At 38.6% G+C, this 26,988-nt stretch overlaps 1 protein-coding gene across 4 annotated transcripts in view; it reads left to right on the top strand.

Moving 5' to 3' along the window:
• Window positions 1–26,988, top strand: part of LOC125092595 (lysine-specific demethylase 6A-like) — a 172,952-nt gene that overhangs the window by 58,060 nt on the left and 87,904 nt on the right. For all 4 annotated transcript variants that reach the window (XM_047716962.1, XM_047716961.1, XM_047716963.1 and 1 more), the window contains exons 5-6: window positions 15,420–15,478; window positions 19,414–19,534. In XM_047716962.1, coding sequence (XP_047572918.1) covers window positions 15,420–15,478; window positions 19,414–19,534 — 180 coding nt within the window. The remainder of the gene's footprint in view (window positions 1–15,419; window positions 15,479–19,413; window positions 19,535–26,988) is intronic.

The raw sequence follows: 26,988 nt of genomic DNA, 5'->3' as shown, positions 1-26,988 counted from the left end.
TGGGGCTCCACTCTTCTAAGCGCCCTCTTTCCAACATAAGAGTCTTTGCCCCATGAATGGTGATTTCGTATGCATAAGAGAGTTAGCCATCCGTTCTCCTAACCCCATTCCCACCTGCTGTCAGGTGGAGTTTAGTTCTCCAACATACAGCTAGCTATTACTCCTCTCTGGAAGATACAAGATCCCTTTACTTGGGAGCTGGGGCAGAAGAAACCTGTATTCTAGATTGTACCCTTCTGAGATGAGTTTCTGTCACAGTAATGTAAGAGAGTAGATGGAAGGTTTCATGGTTCAAAGTCCAAAGATTAATCTTTTTTGTGGATTAGTAGTTTTTCTTCCACTAATGGTTTTGCATTTGCTATACAGTGTTAAGACATTTACAGATATTTTAACTGGTTATACTTTTTTAAAAATACTCTATTTATTTGACAGAGTATTAGCAGGGGGAGTAGCAGAAGGAGAGGGAGAAGCAGTCTCCCCACTGAACAGGAAGCCTGATGTGGAGCTCAGTCCCAAACCCTGGGATCATGACCTGAGCTTAAGCCAAACACTTAACTAACTAACTGAGCCACCCAGGAGGTCTGATTGTACTATTTGCAATGTTCACCATTTTTTCTGGAAGCTAGTCCACTTTACATTATCATGCAGAACATTGAATTACCACTTACAATTTTATATTTATTTGTGTAGTTTGATTTAACCATAATGTCTCTTTTGGGGAATGTTCAGTAGTGCTCTTGAAAAGAGCATTATGTAATATTTACATAATGTAGTCTCTTCTACCCTTTAATCTTAGTGTGTTTTTATATTTGAAATGTGTTTCTTTTTGTTAGCGTATAAACGGTATCTCCTTGTTTTTTTTGTGTGGTTTTGTTTTTTTTTTTTCTTTTAATCTGTTCTTAAGATCTCTGGGGTTTTATTTTGTTGTTTTTTGTTTGTGTTTTTTTTTTCAAATTGATAAATGCTTTTTACTTTTTTGTTTTTGTTTTTTGTTTTTTGTTTATTAGAGAGGGCACAAAGGGAGAGGGGGAGTGAGGAGCAGACTCCTCACTGAGTACGGAGCCTGATGTGGAACTCAATCCCAAGACTCTGAGATCATGACCTGAGGTGAAGGCAGACGCTTAACAGACTGAGCCACCAGGTCCCCTGATCTCGCAGTTTTAACTGTGCAACTGGGACAGAGAGGCCATGCCTCTAGGAGTCCAAACAACCAGTCCAGTTTTAGCCACTCGCCACTGACAAAATCCAGTGGTACGTGGTGAAATAAGGAGTTGATTTCACTGAGACTGACATCAGAAAGACAGTGGACCGAGGTCTCAAAAAACTGTCTCCAAAGTAATGAAAAGAGTTCTAAGTTTATGTAAGGAGATTGTGGGATGAAAGTGGGTAGGTATATACATGTGGGCAGTAAAGGTCAGGTCCATCCATCATTGTCTTGAGGTCAGTCCCGGGGTTCTTGCTAGTTAGGGCAGTCCTTACGGTTTGAGGGGTAGTTTTGTTGCCCATCACGAAATGTTTTGTCCTCAGCGTCTTTTGCTTCAGTTGAGAAATAAGCTGGAAAAGAAGAACTTAATCATTTAGTACACACAGAGGTCAGAATGGAAGTAGTTGAAGTTCTATTTTGATAGGAATCTTTAATCCATTTTTATTTAATATAAATTACTATTTATTTATTTATTTATTTTTTATTTTTTTTAAAGATTTTATTTATTTATTTGACAGAGAGAGATCACAAGCAGGCAGAGAGGCAGGCAGGCAGAGAGAGAGGAAGAAGCAGGCTCCCTGCCGAGCAGAGAGCCCGATGCGGGGCTCGATCCCAGGACCCTGAGATCATGACCTGAGCCGAAGGCAGTGGCTTAACCCACTGAGCCACCCAGGCGCCCCTATTTATTTATTTTTAAAGATTTTATTTATTTATTTGAGAGAGAGACAGTGAGAGCATGAGCGAGGAGAAGGTCAGAGAGAGAAGCAGACTCCGCATGGAGCTGGGAGCCCGATGCGGGACTCGATCCCGGGACTCCTAGGATCATGACCTGAGCCGAAGGCAGTCGTCCAACCAACTAAGCCACCCAGGCGTCCCAATTACTATTTTTTTAAAAGACAGAGATTCCGGGGCGCCTGGGTGGCTCAGTGGGTTTAGCCTCTGCCTTTGGCTCAGGTCATGGTCCCGAGGTCCTGGGATCAAGCCCTATATCGGGCTCTCTGCTCGGCAGGGAGCCTGCTTCCTCCTCTCTCTCTACCTGCCTCTCTGCCTACTTGTGATCTCTGTCTGTCAAAAAAATAGATAAAATCTTAAAAAAAAAAAAAAAAAGATCCCAAGTAGGCAGAGAGGCAGGCAGAGAGAAAGGAAGGGAAGCAGGCTCCCTGCTGAGCAGAGAGCCCGAAGTGGGGCTCAATCCTAGGACCCTGGGATCATGACCTGAGCCGAAGGCAGAGGCTTTAACCCACTGAGCCACCCAGGTGCCCCGGGATAAGGGATTATTGATTGCTGTGTTGACTTAGCATCATTCTTGCTAAGGATTTTAAAAGGAAGTACACAAGTGGGCCTAGGAGAAGGCTCAGGAATCTGAATAAAGTTTGGTCGAACTTGGAATTTTTGTCAGTTCACCCTGTTACTTGAGGGAATAAAAAATTCCGGGGAGCCTGGATGGTCCAGTTGCTTGAGCATCTGGCTTTTGGTTTCCGCTCAGGTTGTGATCTAAGTAGGGGTGGTAAGATTGAGCCACATGTTGGGCACTGAGTTGCTTGGGTTTCTCTCTCCCTCTGTTCCTCCCCACCATGCTTTCTTGCTCTCTCTTTTAAACAAAATCTTTATTTATTTATTTTTTAAAAAGATTTTGTTTGTTTATTTGACAGCGGGAGAGAGATCACAAGTAGGCAGAGCAGCAGGCAGAGAGAGGAGGGGAAGCAGGCTCCCCTCTGAGCAGAGAGCCAGGTGTGGGGCTTGATCCCAGCACCCTGAGATCATGACCCGGGCTGAAGTCAGAGGCTTAACCCACAGAACCAGCCAAGTGCCCCTTAAACGAAATCTTTAAAAAAATATATTCCTTTCCTTAGAACAACAAAAGTCCATTTATTGTTGAGTATCCTTTCATTCATTAAGGAACTGCTGAATTCTAAGTTGAGACTTAAGTACCAGAGGGTATGCTTTATGGTGCTACCCATCAGGCACTTAAGAGAAGTTTCTACGAAAATAAGAGAAAAACAATGATTAATGTTAAAAACCAGTTTCTGATTTCAGAGAGTATCCAGCTAAGATTTTGTGATGTTGGGTTGAAAGCCCTTTAGATGGAAGGGTAAGGACAGCAGTGGCAATCTAATGATTTGCTGGTTTTCATTTTGGGTGTCTGTGGTGATGATATTTGTTGTCCTGTTGAACTGAGTGGCCCACATAAGTACCAGGCAGAAAGGTTCTGTATTCATGATCTGTTGCAGTGATTTCCTTGAGGTTTGTATCAGGTATCCAGTTTTAACTTGGAGGGCTTCAGGAAAGGCCATTAGCTCTAAATTATTCCAAATAGAATGGAAAAAATCAGAAAGTTCAATTTGGGGAGTTGTAGCCAGATATTGGGGGAAAGTAGAAGAATTTGGGGTTTGAAATGGATTGACAAGGGCCACTTGTGTGGCTCATTTGGTTAAGCATTTGCCTGGTGATTTTAGCTCAGATCATGTCATAAGTTATAAGTTGGCTTGAGATTCTCTTCCTCTCTTTTTCTCTCTGCCCCTCCCCTCATACTCATATGCTCTCTCTCTCTCCCTCTAAAATAAATAAATAAAGGAAAGAGAGGGGGGGCACCTGGGTGTCTTAGTAGGTTAGGGCCCCTGCCTTCGGCTGGAGTCCTGATTCCGGGGTGCTGGGATTGAGCCCCACATGGGGCTCTCTGTTCTGCAAGGAGCTTGCTTCTCTGCTACCCCCCGCCTGCCTCTCTGCCTGCTTGTGATCTCTTCCTATGAAATAAACAAATAAAATCTTAAGAAAAAAAAGGAAAGTAAGAGGGGCACCTGGGTGGCTCAGACATTAAGCATCTGCCTTTGGTTCAGGTCATGATCTCAGGATCGTGGGATTGAGCCTGGAATCTGGCTCCCTGCTCAGCGGGGATCCTGCTTCTCCCTTTCCCACTCCCTCTGCCAGTTCCCTCTCTTGCTGTCTCTCTCTCCCTCCCTCCCTCTCTCTAATATAAATAAATAAATAAAATCTTTAAAAGAAGAGTAAATAAATAAAAATAAAGAGATAGGCAAAATATGCAAGATGGGACCCCAAAAAAGAGAGTTTGCATTGAAACATAATTTTTCTTCATTCAATCAGGGTATTTGGAGTAATACTAATTTGTTTATACAGCAAATCTTGTATCATTAAACTTGGTCCTGATTTTTTTTTAAGATTTTATTTATTTATTTGAGATAGAGAGCAAGCAGGAGAGCAGGAGCAAGGGAGCAGAGGGAGGGGGAGAAACAGACTCCCACTGAGCAGAGAGCCTGACTCGGGGCTCCATCCCAACACTCCAGGACCATGATCTGAGTTGAAGGCAGACGCTTCACCAACTGACCCACACAGGTACCCCTTGTTTTTTTTATTTCTGAAAAATTTTATCTATCTTTATAAAAAATTCCATAACCCCCAAACTTGGTGTGATTATGTATGTAAATGTAGCAAGAATATTGATTGGCCACATAGGTACTTGAGTTGACTTTGGGACTTTTCATAAGAAATCTTAGATTGTGGGGTACTTGGGTAGTTCAGATGGTTAGGCGTCTGCCTTCAGCTTGGGTCATGATCCAGGTCGTGGGATCGAGGCCTACATAGGGCTCCTGGCTCAGCAGGGAGTCTGATTCTCTTTCTCCTGCTGCCTCTCCCTCTACTTATGCTTTCTATCTGTATCTCTTTGTCTTAAATGAGTAAATAAAATCTTTTTTTTTTTTTTTTAAAGAAATCTCTGCTTGTACTTTTCTAAGTCTCTTGAACATAGGAACACCTTGCCTCCAAATTTTTCCTGTACTACAAGTAGATTTGGGTGAATTACTTTGTTCTTAGGATCACAAAAGTATACTGAGATTCCTGGGCCAGTGTGGATGTAACCTTCTTTTTGAAATGTAAGGTGGAAAACCCTGTACAACAGGTACAATGTGGTTTTTTCAATTAAATAATGTGTCAGTACCGTAGGGAAATTGGTCAACTACTGGGGAAATGGAGGAAAGGAAAATTATGTCTGGAAGACAGAACATTCCTTAGGATGTTTCTTAATATTGCAGTGCCCTGGGATTAATGTCAGTAGGAAACTGTAAGAACGGAATCCAATGCTGCTAATGGTCAGTTTTAGAATGTATAATTGGATTAGAGTCACTTAGTAGCGGAGGATCTGGAAGCTTCTTATTTGTCCCTTGAAATATGAAGTAAGGGCTTTTGGGTTGGGAAGGGCCATATGGAAACCATATTCACATCTTTTATCTGGTCTGTGCAGAATACAGGTGGACCTTAAAGACTCACCATGGATGTGGATTATTTTAAGCTTAATCTAGTGGTAACTGTAACTTCAGTTGCTATATTATATGTAGTTTCATTAATTGAGGGAGAGATTTATTTATTCCAGAGAGAGAGAGCAAGCAGGGGTTGGGGGTAGGGGCAGAGGGAGGGAGAAAGTCAAGCAGACTCCCCACTGAGAGCTAAGCCTGACATGGGGCTTGCTCTCACCACCCTGAGATTACAACCAGAGACAAGAGCTGGACACTCAAAACAATTGCACAACCCAGGCACTCCACTCATATCCCTTTTGAATTAGTATTTTTGTATTCTTTGGGTAAATACCTAGTAGTGTAATTGCTGTATTGTAGGGTAGGTCTTTTTTTAACTTTTGAGGAATCTCCATACTGTGTCCCAGAGTGGCTGCACTAGTTTCCATTCCCAGCAATAGTGTTAAGAAATTCCCCTTTCTCTTCATCCTGGACAACACTTGGTGGTATCTTATGTTGTTGATTTCAACCATTCTGACAGGTATTGGGTCATATCTCATTGTGATTTTGATTTATATTTCCCTGATGATGAATGATGTTGAACATCTTTGTATCAGTTGTTGGCTAAGTAAGAAACAAAACAAATAAGCAAGGTGGAGGGGTGGGTGGGGAAGAAAGTTGCAAGCAAGAAACAGATTCTTGACTTTACAGAGAACACATTGATGGTTACCAGAGGGGGGCTGGATGGGGAGCTGGATGAGGGGCTGGGTGAATTGGTGATGGGGATTAAGGAGTGCAGCCATTGTGATGAGCATTGGGTGATGTATGGAAGTGTTGAATCACTGTATCATACACCTAAAACTAATTTGGTATGTTAATACTGGAATTTGAGTGAAAATTTGAAAAAAAATCCACATACAAGTAAGTTCATGCAGTATACATCTTGTGTGCTTTATTTCACTTAGTGTAATAATCCTCAAGGTCTTCCCATGTTGTAACAAATGTACAAAATTTCTTTCCTTCTTCCTTCCCTTCCTTAATTTTCCATCGTGTGTGTGTATCTCTCTCATATTCTTTTTATTTGCTCATCCATGCAGGGACTTAGGTTGTTTTTCATGTATTGGCTAATACAAATAATGCTGTAGTAAGCATCCAGATGGCAGGTATTTCCTGAGTTAGTAATTTTGTTTTCTTTGGGTATATGCTTAGAGGTCAAATTGCTGTGTCAGGTATAGTTGTAGGTCTCCCCCCCCCCCCCGCCGGCCTCTTTTTTTGGGGGGGGTGGAGAATCCTTTGGTCTATCAAATTTCATTCCCTCCAACAGTGTGCCAAGCTCCCTTTTGCCTACATTCTAATCAGGGCTTATCTCTTGTCTTTTTTTTTTTTTTTTTTATAGTAACAGGTGTTCAGTGTTTTCTCATAGTTTTGACTTACTGATGATTAGTATTAGCAGCTTTTCATATAGCTGTTGGCTATTGACTTGTCTTCTTTGGAAATATTATCTATTCTGATCTTCTGTCTATTCAGGCAAATTTGCCTTTTTTTTTTTTTTTATAATATTTTGATTTTTGTTTTGTATTGAGAGAGAGCACAAGTGAAGAGAGGGAGGACAAGCAGACTCCCTGCTGAGCAGGAAGCTGGTGTGGGACTCTATCCCAGGACCCCAGTATCATGATCTGAATGGAAGTCAGATGCTTTATCAACTTAGCCACCCATATGGCTTTGTCTCTTTAAAGGAAAAGTGATTCTCATAGGTAGCATGTCATTGGACCTTCTTGTTGTTTTTTTTAATCCATTCAGGCATTCTTTGTCTTTTCAGTTAAAGAATTTAATCCATTTCTGTTTAAAGTAATTATTGATACAAGGATTTACAAATACCATTTTAATATTCTCTGATGTATTACAGATCGTTTGTTCTCTTTTCCTTCTTGGTGTTCTCTTTTGTGATTTGATGACTTTTAGTGGTGTGCTATGACTTACTTTTTTATAGTAATCTTTTACATAACTGTGAGTTTTTCCTTTGTATTTACCATGAAGCTTACAAAAAATATCTTTTAAATAACTTTCTGCTTTAACTTTATACACATACAACTTATATGTACATACATGTAAGTTTATACACATAAAATAGTTTTTCAATTAACATTTGATGTTCTTTTTTTTTTTTTTTTAAGATTTTATTTATTTATTTATTTGACAGAGAGAGAGAGATCACAAGTAGGCAGAGAGGAAGGCAGAGAGAGAGTGGGAAGCAGGCTCCCCGCTGAGCAGAGAACCCGATGCGGGGCTCGATCTCAGGACACCGAGACCATGACCTGAGTGGAAGGCAGTGGTTTAATCCACTGAGCCACCTAGGCGCCCCTACATTTGATGTTCTAATTAATGTATATTTTACATAATTTATCCAATAATAAATTGTTACACTTAAAGTTATTTTTAATACTTACATTTTTAAACTTTTAAATTAGATTTGTAAATAAATTATATACTACTGTCAGTATATTAAGAGAATCTGAATTTGTGTATTTACCTTTACCAGTGAGTTTTACACAGACATTCATGTTTTTACAGTGTTAATTATCATCTTTTTATTTTTCCTGAAAAACTCACCTTGGAATTTCTTGTACAGGTATAGTGAGTTGAAGTTTCTCAGTTTTTATTTGTTCAGGAAGAGCATTTCTCTCCTTCCTTCTGAAGGACACCTTTCAGAGTTGAGAGTTTTTCTTTCAGTATTTCAAGTATAACCTATTATCTTCTGCCTTGCAAAATTTCTGGTGAGACATCTGCTTATGGTCTTGGTGTTATATTCAAAATTTGGGTAGGTCAAGAAATTTGCTTCCCTTTCTGAGCAGGGTCATGGAATGATTTCCTTGGCTATTAAGGGCTGGATGTTTGAGCACTCTAATGAGACGGGGTGGCTCACCAAGCCGTCTTGGGCAGGTAGGACCATTGTGTCAGTTATCTGGATAGGTGGAACTACTGGGTAAGTTTTCTGGTAAAGTGCTGTGGTAAGTGGAGCTATCAGTTGGGTAATGCATCTTCCTAAATGTGTTCTGGTTAGGCTTCCTGATAGAGTAAGATTGGTGGCTATACTCAACAGTGGGTAGAGCCAAGAAATGGCTTTTCTGCTCAGTAGAGTCGTAGAATAGGCTCAAAGGCTGGCATGCCTTGTTGGCTGGGGACTTGAATCTGAGAGAACTGCAAACTGAGCTCCTTGACCAGCTGGACTTTCAGTCATGGCCTCTCTGCTCAAGTGCTGATTTAAGTAGTGTTACAAGGTGGAGTATGCATCTTTCCTGGTTTACTGGAGTGGAGGATGCACTTTGCCTAGGTAGACCTATAAATTAATTTTCCTGACTTGGTAGGGTAGTAAAATAGACTTCAGAGCTGGAAAGGCTAATTGTTTGGTGTTCTGAATCAGGCAGAACTTTGTACTGAATTCACTCTTCTGACAGGGCTGGTGGCTTGGTTCTGCAGGTAGAGTTGCTGGCTAGCATCACTACTTTGGTGCCACTGCAAAGAGGACTTTGTTTAATAAGATCTGTGTGCTGGTTACTGTAAGTCCATCTCCTCCCCTGCCTTCCTCAATCGCATTTTGGTTCTTAGCAGAAAGTCTCACATATTCTCTCCAACATCTCTGTGAGAGGAGGCTTGTAGTGTAGTGGGCAGCTCTGAAATAAATCCATAATGGAAGGGGAGCTAGATGTCCATGTTGGACTCTAAAAACTTTAGGCCTGGGGGTGCCCTCTTGATATGTTGCTAGCTTGGTAGTGGATCAGTGCAGTAAGAATATAGCTATTTGTCTTATGTTTCTAATGCGTGCTTCTCAGTCTCTGTGGTTCAGGGATGTGCTTTAGTCTCTACTCTTGTGTTCTGCAATTTTCACAGTACTGTCCTTTCTGTTGCTACTTGTAAATTGGTCTTTTAGTGAGGGGGACGTCTGGAATGACTTGTGTTGTATCCTGATAATTTTACCTTGGCACCAAATAACTATTACTCATATACATTTTTAATTATTTATTTATTTATTTTTTTGACTGGGGACTATGGGGTCCAGAGTTGGACAGAGAGAGAGCACACAGCAGGGAGAGCAGCAGAGGAACAGGGAGAAGTGCTCTCTCTCCTGAGCATGGACCCCAGTGTGAAGCTCCATCCCAATACTGAGCTGAAGGCAGATGCTTAACTGACTGAGCCACTCAAGCACCCCTACTACAACTCTTACCGACTTAACAGCAAAATTTTTCCTTCCTTTCCCCATTACTCTCTGCTCAGGTAGTAAAGAGGTGTTCGTCCAAAGAGAGGAATTTTTCCACCAGGAGATACAACAATGATTCTATCATACTGAAAGTTGAGACTGCTCCTTGGCCATTTGGACTCCTCATTTTTTATTTGAATTAACAACAGGCAAGGCAGAGAGTTCTTTTTTCTGGCCATGCCGATTCATCTTGATATGCAGGGGGAAATTGGACTCTTGTTTTACAGTGGATGTAAGGAAGATTATATATTTAATATAGTAGATCCCTTCGTGCATCTCTTAACACGACCATGCCTTTTGATATAAGTTCAAAGGGAAAACAACAAAAACTCATCACAGGGTGGAATAGTAATGGCCCAGACCTTTTAGGAATGGTTGGTATAATCCTAGCAGATAAAGAATGATGACTGGCTGAAGTGATTTGCTGATAGCAAAGGGAATAGAGAATGATTAACGAAAGAAGGTACTTCTAAATATCAGACATGATCACTTGACGATAGCACCAAAGACTTTAAATTGTCAAGTGTGCATAAAGTATTTTTTTCTTCCTCTTACTTTACTCTCTGATTATGTAATGTAATATGTATCAATTTTATATCATAGTATTTAAGAATTCATTTATAGGGGCACCTGGGTGGTTCAGTGGGTTAAAACCTCTGCCTTCAGTTCGGGTCATGATCCCAGGGTCCTGGGATCGAGCCCCACATTGGGCTCTCTGCTCCGTGGGGAGCCTGTTTCCTCCCCTCCCTCTCTCTGCCTGACTCTCTGCCTACTTGTGATCTCTGTCAAATAAATAAAATCTTTAAAAAAGAATTCATTTACAGAATTTTAAGGAGAAGTGATACTGTGACTGAAGGTCTTTATCTCCCCTTCTGTAGAGGGAGCTACCCGTTCTGGTGGTGTCTTTGCTCAACACTATACCAACAACACCCTGTTCTGGGTTGTATACGTGATAGTTGTACCCAGTTCAGAGTTCACTTGTATAATCTTTTCTTTTTTTTTTTGCCAGGGTGTGAAGGGGGTGGACTTTTTTTCTTTTTTACAGTTAATTTTATATGAGAGCCCAGTTAGACTGGGCCTAAATGTCTGTTTAACATTATTTCGGTATGGCTTTAAGGTTTCTTGATGAGATTAACGTATCTGTAGATGAGCTAAAGCTGATTTTCCTTCCCAATGTAGGTGGGCCTCTATCAGTTTTGAGACCTAATTAGTACAGAAAGGGTGACCATCCTGCTAATAGGTCTTTGAACTATGATTCTGTAGTTTCCAGCCCTTGTACTGGAATTAAAACATTTATTTTTCTGTTTCTGACTTGATTATTCAGATCACTGTATTTGTCAGCCTGCATAATCTCAAGTCAATTAGTTCCCTCTAATAAACGATGGACACACAGATATATATGCACACCTTCTCTCCTTCCCTGATGGTTCTCTTTTCCTGGACATGCATCATATGACATTATTGAACCCTTTTATTTTTTATTTATTTATTTATTTATTTATTTATTTATTTATTTTTAAAGATTTTATTTATTTATCTGACAGACAGAGATCACAAGCAGACAGAGAGGCAGGCAGAGAGAGAGAGGGAAGCAGGCTCCCTGCTGAGCAGAGAGCCCGATGTGGGACTCGATCCCAGGACCCTGAGATCATGACCTGAGCCGAAGGCAGCGGCTTAACCCACTGAGCCACCCAGACGCCCCCGAAGGCAGAGGCTTTAACCCCCTGAGCCACCCAGGCGCCCCAGTCTTCATTTTTTTTTTTTAAGTGAATTTGTAAACATGTAAAACCTATTTTTAGCATTGCAGTTTGCATAGAAAGATTGTGAGCCCAAATTGAATACTGAACCATTCCTTCCTGATCTGTGCTCTAGTGTATCTACTCAAAATTAACAGTATTTCTATTCATTTCCTTTTTTTTTTAAATTTAAGATTTTATTTATTCATTTGACAGAGGTCACAAGTAGGCAGAGAGGCAGGCAGAGAGAGAGGGGGAAGCAGACTCCCCACTGAGCAGAGAGCCCGATGTGGGGATGGGGGCTCAGTCCCAGGACCCCAGGAACATGACCCAAGTGAAGGCAGAGGCTTTAACCCACTGAGCCACCCAGATGCCCCTCTATTCATTTTCTTTGAGAAGTTACACATTTTCTGTTGTTGTCTTTGTCTTTGCCCCAAAGAAATTTATCATCTTAAGGGGAGGTCTGTGTGTTCATAGCCTGCTTAACAACTACTTTTTTTTCAATTGTCCCAAGGGACTCATGAATCTCAGACTAAAGAGCTAGGTGATTGGGTGACCATAACCGGAATGCCAGTCTTAAAAGTTGGGCACCTAAAGGTGTGGTCCAGACACTGTTCCTTAAGATGAAGGAAGACTGGAGTTTACATCATGATTATGAGAGGAAAATGTGGTGCGAGTGTTTTGGTCTTTTCTGCCTGTTTTGATGTTGGGTATTTTCTTAGTTCCTTCGTATGTAGAAGTCAGCTAGTTTCTGGGTTTTATTTAGGGAACTAAACTGAAAGTAGCTGTATATTTGACCCAACCATGAAGAGAGGGGAAGTTAGAAGCCTCCATATATCTCATCATCTTGGTAAAATTCAGAAAAATTAACATTTTTTTAAACACAGACACTTCATACAGGGTTATTAAAATGATAATCATATGAAACTATAATTATTTAACTGGGGTTTGTGATGGACATTTTGACAAATTATAAATCCTCTAAACCTCACTTGATTTCTGATTGATACAATGCAAGAATTTAATAAATTATGTATTTTGTAGAAAATTATTCTTAATCTTCAAAGTAGGTATAAAAATAGCAAAAAAGCTTTAGGGTCATTTTGATGTTAAGGTTTTTTGGTGTCCTTTTGCATAGATCACCATGATTGTCTCTGAGAATACCCTTGAGATTTTCCTCTGATTAGGGTACACTGATATTATTTGGATGTGTTGCTTTTCTTTTTCTCCAAAACGTTGTCTTTTTTAGTCTTCCCATCTTAGTAGGTAGGAAGAGATAACCTCTTTTTTTAAGGAGGAGATATCTTATTAAGATTTTGGTTTTCATTGTTGTGAAAGGTAATGATAAGCATTTCTCCATACACTTACTAACTGTTGTAAGCTTTATTTTTTAATTGAAATATATTTGATATATAACACTAAAAATTAAGATGTACATATGCTAGTTATATATATGTGTGTATATATATAGTAATATGATTGTCACTGTAGCTATAATTAGCATCTCACATTGTATAATTATCATTTCTTCTTGGTGGTTGGAATAGGAAGTTTTTGGTTTTGTTGTTGTTGAATAGCAAAGCAAGGTTTATTGAGTGATAGTAAAGTGATGGTACAGAGCTCCCGAAGAGGGTTGTCCAAGTTTTTTGTTGATAATACAGTATGGTTTTCTGTGTTCACTGTAATGTGCTCTAGATCTGGAGGGGTTATTTTGCTATTCACTGGTAGTTTGAAACAAAACCTATCCTATCCGTTCACTTCCCTTACCCTGATAACCACCACTTACTCTGTTTTAAGAGGTTTGGCATTTTTAATACCACACGTGATTGATACCATACAGTACTTGTTTTTCCCAGACATATCTTACTTAATCATCATTGCTCAAGGTCTTCCCATATTGTCACAAGTGGGAGGATGTATTTTCTTATGGCTGCATAATACCCCAATGGGTTTATGCACTGTATCTTATTTATCCACTCATCTGTGGTGGTATGTTAGGTAGTTTCCATATCTTGGCCACTGTGAATAGTGTTGCTGTAAACATGGGGGTGCATATAACCTTTCAGTACCTTGTTTTCATTTTGTTTGGATAAACGCCCAAAAGTGGAATCACTCTGTCATATGGTAGATCTAGTTTTTTAAAGAACTTGCAAATTATTTTCCATAATGGCTCAACCAACTTATATTTCAGCAGTGTTTCCCTTTTTTCCATATCCTTGCAAATACTTGTTACCTCTTCACATTCTCATTAGGAGAAGTAAAAGTTGATATTTCATTATGCTGTTGAATTGTATGTCCCTGATGGTAAGATGTTGAGCATCTGTTTTTTTTTGTTTGTTTTGTTTTTGTTTTTGTTTGTTTGTTTGTTTTACCTGTTGGTCATCTGAATGTCTTCTTTGGAACAGGTCCTCTGGTCATTTTATTTTATTTTATTTTTATTTTTAAAAGAGATTTTATTTATTTATTTGGCAGAGGGAGAAATCACAAGTAGGCAGAGAGGCAGGCAGAGAGAGAGGTGCGGGGAAGCAGGCTCCCTGCTGAGCAGAGAGCCCCATGCAGAGCTTGATCTGAGGACCCTGAGACCATGACCTGAGTGGAAGGCATAGGCTTAAGCTACTGAGCCACCCATGCACCTCCGTTTGGTCATTTTATTTTATTTTATTTTATTTTTTTTAAAGATTTTATTTATTTATTTGACAGAGATCACAAGTAGGCAGAGAGGCAGGCAGAGAGAGAGGAGGAAGCATGCTCCCCGCTGAGCAGAGATCCTGATGTGGGGCTTGATCCCAGGACCCTGGGATCACGACCGGAGCCTAAGGCTGAGGCTTTAACCCACTGAGCCATCCAGGCGCCCCTGTCTGGCATTTTAAATTAGACTTTTTGTTACTAAGTTTATGTGATTTCTTTATATATTATTATGGATATTAACCCCTTATCTGATACATGGTTTGAAGAAATTTTCTTCTCTTTTGTAGATTACCTTTTCATGTTTTTATTGTCGTTGTTGTGCAGAAGCTTTTGAAGTAGTCCTTGATGTAGTCCTACTTGATGATTTTTACTTTTGTTTCTTGTCATACTTAAGAAATCCTTAGCAAAACCACTGTCAGGGAGCTTCTTTTCTACATTTTATTGTAGGAGTTTTATGGTATCGGTATTGGATTAAGTCTTTGATCCACTTCAAATTAATTTTTTGAATTAGTATAAGAAAGGGGTCCAGTTTCATTGTTCTGCCTGTATTTATCCATTTTTTAAATCCTATTTGAAGACATAATCCTTTTGCCAGCACGTATTCTTGACTCCCTGGTTGAGTAATAATAGTAGACTGTAAATGTGGGGGTTTAATTCTGGGCTCTCTATTCTTTGCTCTTGGTCTGTAGGTCCATTTTTATGCCAGTACTGTAGTACTTTTACTAAAATAGATTTGTAATGTAGTTTGAAAGCAGGAAGTATTATACCTTCTGCTTTGTTCTTTCTTTGGATTACTTTGGTTGTTTGGGGTCTTTTCGGGTTTCACACAAATTTTAAGATTGTAATTTTGATTGTTTTCACTGTGGACTTCATAAAAAAGAAACTGAAAATATTAATTCAGGTAGTTTGGCTTCTGCATTACATGTCACCTTATGACTTCATTGTTTCTTTTCTTTTTTTATTTTTTTAAGACTTCATTTTTTATTTGAGAGAGAGAATGAGAGAGGAAGAAAGAGAGAGAGCATGAGAGGGGGAGGGGTCAGAGGGAGAGGGAGATTTCCCACTGAGCCGGGACTCCAAGATCATGACCTGAGCCAAATGAAGAAAGTTGCTTAACTAACTGAGCCACGCAGGTGCACCTCATTGTTTCCTTTAAGTGTATTACAATATGTGATAGAATTTTGAGAACATAAAAAGGATGTCATATGTACTAGATTTCTAAATAATCTAAGGGATAGATGTAAAAATTTTTACTGTGGAATTTCTTTTCTTCTTTTTTTTTTTTTTAACAGAATGCTGCCTTTTTATATGGCCTTGGTTTGGTTTACTTCTACTATAATGCATTTCACTGGTAAGTTGACTTAAACTTTGTGTTTCCATTTAGTGTGTATGTGTGTGTCATAAACACATACAATATTTTACTGTTTGGCTTATCCCTCATTGCCTCCACTCAGCAAATTTGCTAACACCTTGAGATCACCAAAAATTTGTAACTTGATTATAAACTCTCAATACCTACAGTTAGGAATAATGAAACCATTCCTCCATTGTTGAGGAGTAACTGATAGTCGTATGTAAGATTTTGTAAAGTACAGGAAATTCTTTGGGTCTTGTCCTTGTTTGTTTTCATTTAAGCTATATGAGAATCTGAGAATAAATTGGCAGTGTTTTACAATCATGTTGGATGGATCATTTGAATTTTTTTTTTACAGAGATCGTAAACATTCATTGACCAGTTTTTGTTATGGTTTCCTAAAGTTGGATATTTAGCTTATAGTTGGATGACTTTCCCTGCTGTGACTATTCTTGCTCTTTGGCTTTTGGGCCAGTTACAAGGGCTGCATTGTTTGTTAAGTAAACTTACGAATTAGAGATGCTGTAAGTTTTTTCCTACTAAATGACATATTGCTTTGAGTATTCTTAAACTTAAGCTAAAGACTTTCCTTTAGATGAATAACCTTTCATCCTTTAGATGAAAAACCTATACTGAGTAGATTAGGACGATTTTAATTAAATTCTCTATAAATTTCTTACAGATCCTAGTCACAGAATTTTTCTTTTTTTTAAGATTTTATTTATTTCACAGAGAAAGATCACAGGTAGGCAGAGAGGCAGGCAGAGACAGAGAAGCCGGCTCCCTGCTGAGCAAAGAGCCCAATGCGGGGCTTGATCCGTAGACCCTGAGATCATGACCTGAGCCGAAGGCAGTGGCTTAATGCATTGAGCCACCCAAGTGCCCCTAGTCACAGAATTTTTTTTTTTTTAAGATTTTATTTATTTATTTGATAAATCACAAGTAGGCAGAGAGGCAGGCAGAGAGAGGAAGGAAAGCAGGCTCCCTGCTGAGCAGAAAGCCAGATGTTGGGGCTCTATCCCAGCACCCTGGGATCATGACCTGAGCCTAAGGCAGAGGCTTTAACCCATTGAACCACCCAGTTGCCCCTAGTCACAGAATTTTTAATTCTAAACGTTAGAACTAGTTAAGTCCTTTAAAGATCGTTTGATTTTAAAACTCTTATTGTTGATAATGGTAAGTAAGATGTCTATATTTTTATTCATTCTTACATAATATTTAGTGGTAAAAACCAGCCTTATGTTCAGGACCCTAATCTTAATTAATACATATTCTACTAAAAGAAAAAAGTGGCATCATTTGTACACAGTGACATTAGGTTCATAGCCTTCTGATCACTTAAAAATGGGAAGACATTAGAAGGTTATAGAAGTGAGAGGTGGGACTTAGAAAATAGAAGAGATCTATTTAGGAATAAGACTATAACTTACACTAAATGAATAATTTGTTGTACTTTGCTGTTTCTTAAGATGGAAGGATGACTATTTAAATCATTACTTACAGTTCTTTGTGCTAGCAAATACAGTCATTTTAGCCAGCCACAAGAAGAAACCCAAGGTAAGGTTGAGAACAAACAACTGTAATGTTTAGTAGTAGTGAGGTTTCTATGTACCTTATGTTGCATAATTTTCACATAGCTATGATAACTCATAAGCCTTAAAATTAATATAAGAACATAAAGTTAGAAGGGATATAAGTTAGTGTAGATTGAAAATACTGCTTTTAATATTGTGTATGACAATGTTGGTTGTGAATGATGAATGTAAATTTTGATAATTTATTTTTTTTTTAAGATTTTTTTTTTTTTTTTTAATTTGACAGAGAGATCACAAGCAGGCAGAGAGGCAGGCAGAGAGAGAGGAGGAAGCAGGCTCCCCGCCGAGCAGAGAGCCCGATGCGGGGCTCGATCCCAGGACTCCGAGATCATGACCTGAGCCGAAGGCAGGGGCCCAACCCACTGAGCCACCCAGGCGCCCCATTGATAATTTATTTTTAAGTGATGTCTGTATGTTTTTTCTACCTTTTAAAATGCTTAATTTTGGGGCGCCTGGGTGGCTCAGTGGGTTAAAGCCTCTGCCTTCGGCTCAGGTCGTGATCTCAGGGTCCTGGGATCGAGCCCCGCATCGGGCTCTCTGCTCGGCAGGAAGCCTGCTTCCTCCTCTCTCTGCCTGCCTCTCTGCCTACTTGTGATTACTCTCTGTCAAATAAATAAATAAAATCTTTAAAAAAATGCTTAATTTTGTAATAAGTGTATATAGAAACACTCTACTTTAAAAGTAGGAACCTGGGGCGCCTGGGTGGCTCAGTGGGTTAAAGCCTCTGCCTTCGGCTCAGGTCATGATCCCAGAGTCCTGGGATCGAGCCCCGAGTCGGGCTTTCTGCTCAGCGGGGAGCCTGCTTCCCTTCCTCTCTTCTCTACCTGCCTCTCCTCCTGCTTGTGATCTCTCTCTGTCAAATAAATAAAATCTTAAAAAAAAATAAATAAATAAAAGAAAAAAAAATAAAAGTAGGAACATGACCAAAATGATTTACTAAAGACATGTGTTTTCTGTAGCTTACATTATTATGAGTTTGTTTTATAATACGTATTGTAAAATGTGTGTTAATTGAATTACGTTATCAATAAAGATTCCAATCAACAATAGGCTATTAATAATTAGGTTTTGGGTAGTAAAAAGTGGTAAGTGAATTTTCTTGTTATGATGGGAGTTGGTGCCCTTCATCCCTGCATTGTTTAGGGGTCAGTTGTAATTGAGATTCAAAAATCTTTTTAGCTTGTATCATACTCTTTTTTTTTTTTTTGAGGAGATAATTTACATAGATCAAATACTAAAAAATATTCAAAATATATCTAGCCTATATTTTTCTCTACTCATAATGAAAACTTATTAAAAAGACAAAATAATTAAGATGGTACAGAATTCAACAAAGATAGATAGACAAATGAACGTTGACATAGTTGAGGAAAGCAGAAGCAGTCCCACAAATATATGTCCTTGATTTATGACAAAGGTGTACTCCATTGCTATTGGGATAATAATATTTATGGAAAAGACTGTATTGTAGGAATTCCATATGGAAGTAGTAAATACTAACTCCTATATGTAACACATTATACCAGTGATAGTTTCCAAGGGGAATGTATAGAAAAATGTGGTGGGAGAAAGTGAAGTTTCTAAAAGTAGATTTATGGAGCTGTAAAGAGTGAAGATTAACATTCTTACCCTGTTGGTCTTTTAAAAATGTTCCTACCATTAACTGTCTGACATTCTTCACAAACATTTAAGTTAGTATTTTCTTTTTTTTTTTTAAAGATTTTATTTATTTATTTGACAGAGAGAGATCACAAGTAGGCAGAGAGGCAGGCAGAGAGAGGAGGAAGCAGGCTTCCCGCTGAGCAGAGAGCCTGATGCGGGGCTCAATGACCTGAGCCGAAGGCAGAGGCTTTAACCCACTGAGCCACCCAGGCGCCCCTTAAGTTAGTATTTTCACTTAAAATGTTATGAACCCTTTAAAAATTGTTGAATGATTTGTAAATTTTGAGGAAAAAAAATCGACTGAGATTCCATACCTATTTCTTTTTTTTTTTTTTTAAAGATTTTATTTATTTATTTGACAGAGAGAGATCACAAGTAGGCAGAGAGGCAAGCAGAGAGAGAGGGGGAAGCAGGCTCCCTGATGAGCAGAGAGCCGGATGCGGGGCTCGATCCTTGGACCCTGAGATCATGACCTGAGCCGAAGGCAGCGGCTTAACCCACTGAGCCACCCAGGCGCCCCTCCATACCTATTTCTAACTTTAAAATGGTCGTTAGTAATGTTTTTATAAAGTTGTAATTTCTGTTAAAATTGTGTAACCAGAATGTTTCCTGGACTGCCAGGAAAAGTACATGTAAATATTAGAACCTTAGATTCTTTTTGTCTTTGTTTTTTAGGGCAATTAAAGCATTTCAGGAGGTGCTTTATGTCGATCCCAGTTTTTGTCGAGCCAAGGAAATTCATTTACGACTTGGGCTTATGTTCAAAGTGAACACAGACTATGAATCTAGTTTAAAGGTAGGTATCTTGGGTTTTTTTTGGATACTCACTATTCCGTGTGTGTGTTTGTGTGTGTGTGTGTTAAATGTTAACAGTACTGAAAAATGTTGGTATTACACTACCACTTAAAAAATGAATGCATTTAGGATAGAAACCTAAAGGGTTAAAAAGGGTTGAATTTCAGGGTATTTGATGGTAAGATTTGCTAGATAAATGTTTAGTGTTTTAGATTTTGTTTACTTGGTTTGTTTTTACTTTATCTTTAAAAATGTTTAATCCTAAGGTTTGTTATTATGGAACATGGTTTTTATTCATTTGCGCGTGTAAAATGCTGGCCATTATAAAGACAAAGAGAAGTTGGTTATCGATGCTGTGCCAGTAATCTTTTGCTAGCCTTTATTTGAGATTGATTAGAAATGTCTCCACTTCTAGCTAATGGCAAAACACCTGTCAGAGCAAAATTCAATAAGAGATTCTTATCTGTTGAGACTGCTAGTTTTTGAGTAAAAGTATCACTGGAAAAAACAATATACATTATTGTTAAACACCTTAATTCTAATGTAAATACGATTTGTCAAAACTTATGATTTTCCAGTTTCAGTGTTTATGCTATCATTTTATGTTTTCTGAGGTTCTTAATGGGATTAGAGTTTCTTTGCAAAACAAAAGCATTGCTCTTTGAAAGAATTCAGGTTTCTGGGGAAAAACAACAGATTTTGTGAATGTGACCATTTTGAATGTTTGCTCTTTTCCTGATATAATTCTATTATAGAATATCTTGGTTGCAAAGGTGGTTCGTGTGTGTGTGTGTGTGTGTGTGTGTGTGTGTATTGCATATGGCAGGACTTACTCTGAGCTCACTAACATGCAGATGCTAAATAGACGTTATTTCAAAATTGTATTGGGGGTCACCTGGGTGGCTCAATTGTTAGGCAGCAGTCTTCAGCTCAAGCCACCGTCCCTGGCCATGGAATCCTGCTTCTCCTTCTTTCCATCCACTGCTTGTGTTCTCTGTCTTGCTGTGTCTCTCTGTCAAATAAATAAATAAAATCTTCAAAAAATTTATAAAGAATAAAAATAAAAAAATAAAAACTGTATGTGATTAGGAATCCCGTAAACCACCCTTAATGTCAGTGATTTTCTAGAAGTCAGTGGACTCAGAAAACAGTTGTATTTATGGCTGGTTTATTACAGTTAAAGAATACAGGTTAAAATTATCAAAGAAGAAAGTACAAAAAGATGGAGTCCAGGAGAGACAAGAGTCCTGTTTATCCTGTCCCATTGCAGAATCATGTGAATAATATTCAATTTTCCCTGTAAAGATGTGTGATAACATAACAGGATTCCCAACCCTGGATCGTTTATCCAACCCTTTCTAAGTTTTTTTTTTTCTTTTCCATTGTATGTGTGACGAAGTTTTAGAATATGAGTGAGTGGAGTGGAGTCTGGAGCTGACAACCAAGAAAGGATTCTTGAGACATCTTTGGTGCAAAATGGTGGTTTATTAAACATCAGGACAGGACCCGTGGGCAGAAAGAGCTGCTCTGGGATTTTGAGAAGTGGCCCGTTATATACTTGAAAGTTGGGAGAGGGTTAGGGATAGCATAAGTCTCTGAGGAATTTTGGAAGCAAAGTTATCTAATAAAACCTTAGTCATGAGACCCTTCAGATGTGTATCGGTGGGCTGTATGCTTCCGGATGATTGCAGCACACATCTTGGAGGGTTTAGAGATAAAGGAAGTTTCCAAAGGAATTTTTATATGTTAAGGTAGGCTTAAAGGGGATCAGCCAGGCTAGGACTGCCTTTTGCCCTTAGCAGAGTATTAAGGTGAAGGCAGTGGAGCCAATAGAGGAAGGTTACTCTCCCTGTTTCAAGGACTTGTCAGGGGGCTCTAGGTAGTAAGGAAATTTAATAACTTTTCTTCTGCCTTTGTTTCCCACATTACGTGTGTAATCTTGGGCATTGATAATGCGGATATGGAGAGCATACCTGGCTGACCTTACTTAACTCAGTCAACAGCAGCTCCTTCTAAGGTCAGACTGATAGCATGTGGCCTCAGGCCCTCAGCAAAAGTAATGGTCTCATAAATCATATGGATGACTCAAGGCTCTGGGTATAGAAGGGCACACTTTAGGATATTCCAAGGATTTATTTTATTTTTCTTTTTTATTTATTTTCATGTTTTTCAAAAGATTTTATTTATTTGAGAGAGAGAGCACGAGCAGGGAAAGGGCAGAGGCAGAGGGACAAGCATATTTTCCACTGAGCGGGGAACCCAACATGGGGCTCTACCCAGAAACCCTGGGATCAGGACACCTAATCGACTGAGCCACCCCGTTGCCCCTCTTCCAAGAATTTAGAGATTATCTCTCAGGATTTGATCAAGGGCCAGACATTTCTCTGAAAGTACAGTGTTTGCACAGTGGACATCTGAATTAATCCCTTATTATGCTCTGTATTCTTTCACTGCCTTGATTCTTCAGATGTTTAAAGTAATGAATTTAGTTGTCTCTGCATTTTAGGAACTTAAAAAAGAATGGTACTGAGCGCACAAATATTCGGTCAAGAACATAAGAGCCATTGCTGGTAAACTAAAGAATTTAAATTACATAGTATTGCTAAGGAATAAGTCCAAGGTTAAAATGCAGCAGATGTAGAGAGTGGAATCACATACATCACTTTCATGTTTAGAGAGGCATTTATCAGACTGTATATTATGGGAATTTAGTGGAATTAAAATGTAAGTATGGCTGTGACGATTCGAAGATTTTAACCCCTTCTTGACATTCACAGTATGTATATTAATATATCAAAAATGCAAATATGTCATATAGCACAAAATTAATACGGTGTTATTTTTTGGCAACATGTTATATCACAGGTGGAGGTTTTTTTGCTTGTTTTTTGGAGAGTTGTTTCATAGGTGTTCTGGAAATAACATTGGGAGTCTAGAAGAAAACCGAGAAAAGCACTTTTTCTCTTAAATATGGAATGTGTATATAAAGTTAGTGAAGAGAAGATAAACTGAATAATAATAATACAGTAGTTAGTACTACTAAGATCCGTTTTAAATTAAAGCTGAGCCATGATTTAGTGATTTGGCAATACTTACAATATCCCTTATTTACACTGAGCAGCTTTAGATAATGTTCACCAGCTGGTGAAAGTAGTTTTATTTAACTGATGCATAAGAAAAAATGTCCTGTATGTGCCTTTATTTCCTTAGCCTTAGGTAGGGAGTTCCAAACCTTCACATGATGTTGATTTTAATAAAAATGTCTTAGATACATGCAACTTTTTCTGTATACTTCTTTCCTTTGTTAAAGCTTCTGACAGCTTTCTTTTTTTTTTTTTTTTTTTTAAAGATTTTTTATTTATTTATTTGACAGACAGAGGTCACAAGTAGGCAGAGAGGCAGGCAGAGGGAGAGGAGGAAGCAGGCTCCCCACTGAGCAGAGAGCCCGATGCGGGGCTCGATCCCAGGACCCTGAGATCATGACCTGAGCCGAAGGCAGCGGCTTTAACCCACTGAGCCACCCAGGAGCCCCTTCTAACAGCTTTCTGGTGCTAATCTCATCTGTGTGAAAAATAGAATATTGGGATGTTTTTGACCATTAGTCTTTATATGTTATTTCATTTTTATTTCATCCTGGCCTTTGCTTTTTAACTTTACTCTTTTAATAGAAATACGGCTTGTCTGTTGTGGGACCATTTTAACCATCAGTAAGTTAAATTCAGGAGGAGAAATTTATGTATATTATGATATAATTACTTAGCATTTTTAAATGAATGATGATATGAATCAGAATGAAAATCTCCCTTTAGGAGGTCGTTAATTTTCCTAAGTTGGGCTGTAGTACTTTAACCCAGTCTAGCCAGGTATGTAACCTCTCTAATAACACTGTGGTATTTTATAGTGTAATATATTAGTGTAGAAACTTAAGTCCCAGGTCCACTTTGTTGAAATAATGGTAAACACTAGTTTATGTCATAATGGTAAACACTAGCTCATTTCATGACTAGTTCATGTCTAGACTTAAGCATTAATGATTCAGTTGTTCAGATATGAAATCAAGGATCCATCTTTTCTTTCTGTCTTTTCTTTCGACTTTTCCATCTTTGATTAAGGATATTTACCAGGCATGAAAGAAGTATATTCTCTCTCCTATGTTCATATGTAGGGAGAAAACTAGTGTAACGATGGTGGAATGGAAATGGAGATATTTATTTATTTATTTATTTATTTATTTATTTAAGATTTTATTTATATATTTGAGAGAGAGAGGGAGCATGAGAGTGGTGAGGGGCAGAGGGAGAAGCAGATTCCCCACTGAACAGGGAGCCCGATGTGAAATTCGACGCCCGGACTCCAGCATCATGACCTGAGCCAAAGGCAGTTGCTTAACCAACTGAACCAACCATGTGTCCCAGTAATGGAGATATTTAAAGTATTCATCTTCTTGAATTGAAAAAAATTCAGTTTTGTTCAGATGCCATTTTAGTAGCATTTTGCAACAGCTTATCCTATGAAGCTGTAGTTAAGTTACCTTTCAGTGAAGAAATGAATTCAAGGTCTCTAAATTTCCTATGCATGAGTATTTTTTAATGGAAATATAATTTAAGTTAATGAATTTCTTTTTAAAGATTTTATTTATTTGAGAGAGAAATAGAGTGAGAGAGAGCCCAAGCAGAGGGAATGGCAGAGGTAGAACCGACTCCCCACTGAGTAGACAACCTGATGTGAGGCTCAACCCCGGGATTCCAGGATCATGACCTGAGCTGAAGGCAAAGGCTTAACCAGTTGAGACACCCAGGCGCACCTGAAGATTTTTTTTTAAAAGATTTTATTTATTTGAGAGAGAGAGAGAAAGATAGAAATAGGAACACAGAGAGGGAGCATGAACGTGGAAGAGAGGGAAAAGCAGGCTCTCCACATAAATTGATGATTTGTTGAGGATGTTTTACAGATGTGAAATATTCTCATCCTCTGTTTCATGATTGTTAAATTTTGGAAGATGTATATAACAGGAATAGAAGTTGTTTCTGTTGGGGTCCATTATCAAAGGAAGGAGACTTAAACAAAGTGAAAGTTATGCAAAGCTTTATTCTGTGCAAAGCATTAGAAGTCAGACTGACCAGCCAGGGCCGCCTTCAAAGACCCCATCCCGATCTCACAGGCTGGTTTTTATAGGGCATAACCACAGACCTCAAGGTACGTGGCTTCTATTGTTAAAGTGTTTACTCCCAGAAACTGCTGGGGCGTTTATTCCCAGAATGAAGTCCATGGATGTAAACAACAGTATGTCTACCTAGGCAATATGGAGTTGCTCTGCCTAAGCAGGCCCCAATAGGGCCCAATAGGCCTGTTAAACAGGTTTTTTTTTTTTTTTTTTTAAGATTTTATTTATTTATTTGACAGAGAGAAATCACAAGTAAGCAGAGAGGCAGGCAGAGAGAGAGAAGGAAGCAGGCTCCCTGCTGAGCAGAAAGCCCGATGTGGGGCTCGAACCCAGGACCTGGGATCATGACCTGAGCCGAAGGCAGTGGCCTAACCCACTGAGCCACCCAGGCGCCCCAGTTAAACAGGTTTTAACATTAAATTGGCGCTAGCAGTTTCATGAGCTTCTGAATTATAATTTGCACTGAAAAATGTGATGTATTGCCTCTTTGCTAGAAGGGAAAAGATCATTAAAAAATTCTTCTTAGGGACGGCTGGGTGGCTCAGTTGGTTGGGCAGCTGCCTTTGGGTCAGGTCATGATCCTAGTGTCCTGGGATCGAGTCCCACATCGGGCTCCTTGCTCTGCAGGGAGCCTGCTTCTCTCTCTCCCTCTGCCTGCCATTCTGTCTGCCTGTGCTTGCTCTCTCTCCCTCTCTCTCTGAGACAAATAAATAAGTAAAATCTTAAAAAAAATAAAAATAAAAATAAATTCTTCTTAAATCAGAATTTTAGATCTGCTTCACAGTTGAAATTCAGTTGAAATTGTTTATATTGCAGTTAACACAGATTATTTTATAGGTAAAATATTATCATCAGAATATTTCTCCTATATATTCATATGATTATATTTCATAATCTCATTTGTAGTGTTTTATATTAAATCATAATCTGGAATTTAATCCTTTAGCTTTTATGTAGTTCACACTTTCTACTGCATCAGTAGGCAGATTGTTTATTTAGCAGTTCATTGTTGTTGTTATTACTAAATTATTATTTTGGGGGGCACTTGGGTGGCTCCCGTGGGTTAAGCCTCTGCCTTTGGTTTGGGTCATGATCTCAGGATCCTGAGATCGAGCCCCGCATCTGCCTTTCTGTTCAGCAGGGAGCCCGCTTGCCCTCCCCCTCTCTCTGCCTGCCTTTCTGCCTCCTTGTGATCTCTCTCTCTGTCAAATAAATAAAGTCTTTAAAAAAAAATATTTTTGTGGTAAGGCTTTCTTGATGAAGAAGGTAGTTACGGGGTTTATAGTCTGAATAAACTCCTTAATTTTGGTAGGTATTCCAGATTACTTTGTCTTTGCTACTGTATTTTCAGAGCATACACAAGAGTTTCATACAGAATTCAAATTATTAGCATATTGTAATCTCTAATTCATTATAGATTCATATAATTTAGAAGTATTTCTGTTTGTCAAAAGACTGAAAATAATTTCATTGTAAATTTCACATGTATTAAAAATGGTGACATTTAAGCAATGTATGTATTCATCAGATTGTAATGAAAAATAAAGCACTGCTAGCTTTATTTGCTTTTCTACTAGTTATTTCCTGAATGCTTGTTGTGTGAGAGGAAGGTGTATGCAGAATTATTTTCAAAGGCCAAAGACCTAAGAAAAACCCCAACAAGGTCTAGCTTGATAAAAAATGGTTTATTAAGAAGACTTAGGGACAGAAGTTTATCTTGGGCAGTCTCAAGGTCAGTAGAGCTCTGCAACTCCACCTCTCCTAAGACCTGCTTTTATAGCCTTAGAAGTTGGGAAAAATGCTTAAGGAAGAATATTGTGTGATAGAATAAATTTCAGAATAAATGTGTGTCACAGTCCTATAATTATGGCAGATCAGGAACATTATGACAGAAGGTATACCTAAGGGTGTGGTTAAACAAAGGAAAGAATGTGGTTTGGTGTCTGTTATAGTCAAGAAGGCTTTATGTTACAGAGTGCTCATCATAGCAGATTTGTTCAAGATGGCATTAGTTTGGTTCACACCATACCACAAGTTATGGTATAATTGGAGTGTGGTACTTCAAACAACCTCTTTTGCATTTTGAAATAAATACCTTTAATACAGACTTTCAATTATGTTTTGGCAGTGTTTGGTTTTCTAGGCTTAACAATATAAAGTGCTATTTTAGTAGAAGCCTGCATGAACATTATTAATGAAATAGTATCTGTTTCTATTAGCTTAATCGATACTTTTCCCCAAAATAATTGTTTAATTTTTAACTTCTGAAAAATTTACTAACTGATGTTTGA

This window comes from Lutra lutra, chromosome Y, assembly GCF_902655055.1.
Source record: "Lutra lutra chromosome Y, mLutLut1.2, whole genome shotgun sequence".
Lineage (NCBI taxonomy): Eukaryota > Metazoa > Chordata > Mammalia > Carnivora > Mustelidae > Lutra > Lutra lutra.
This window is presented reverse-complemented; position numbering and strand designations above follow the sequence as displayed.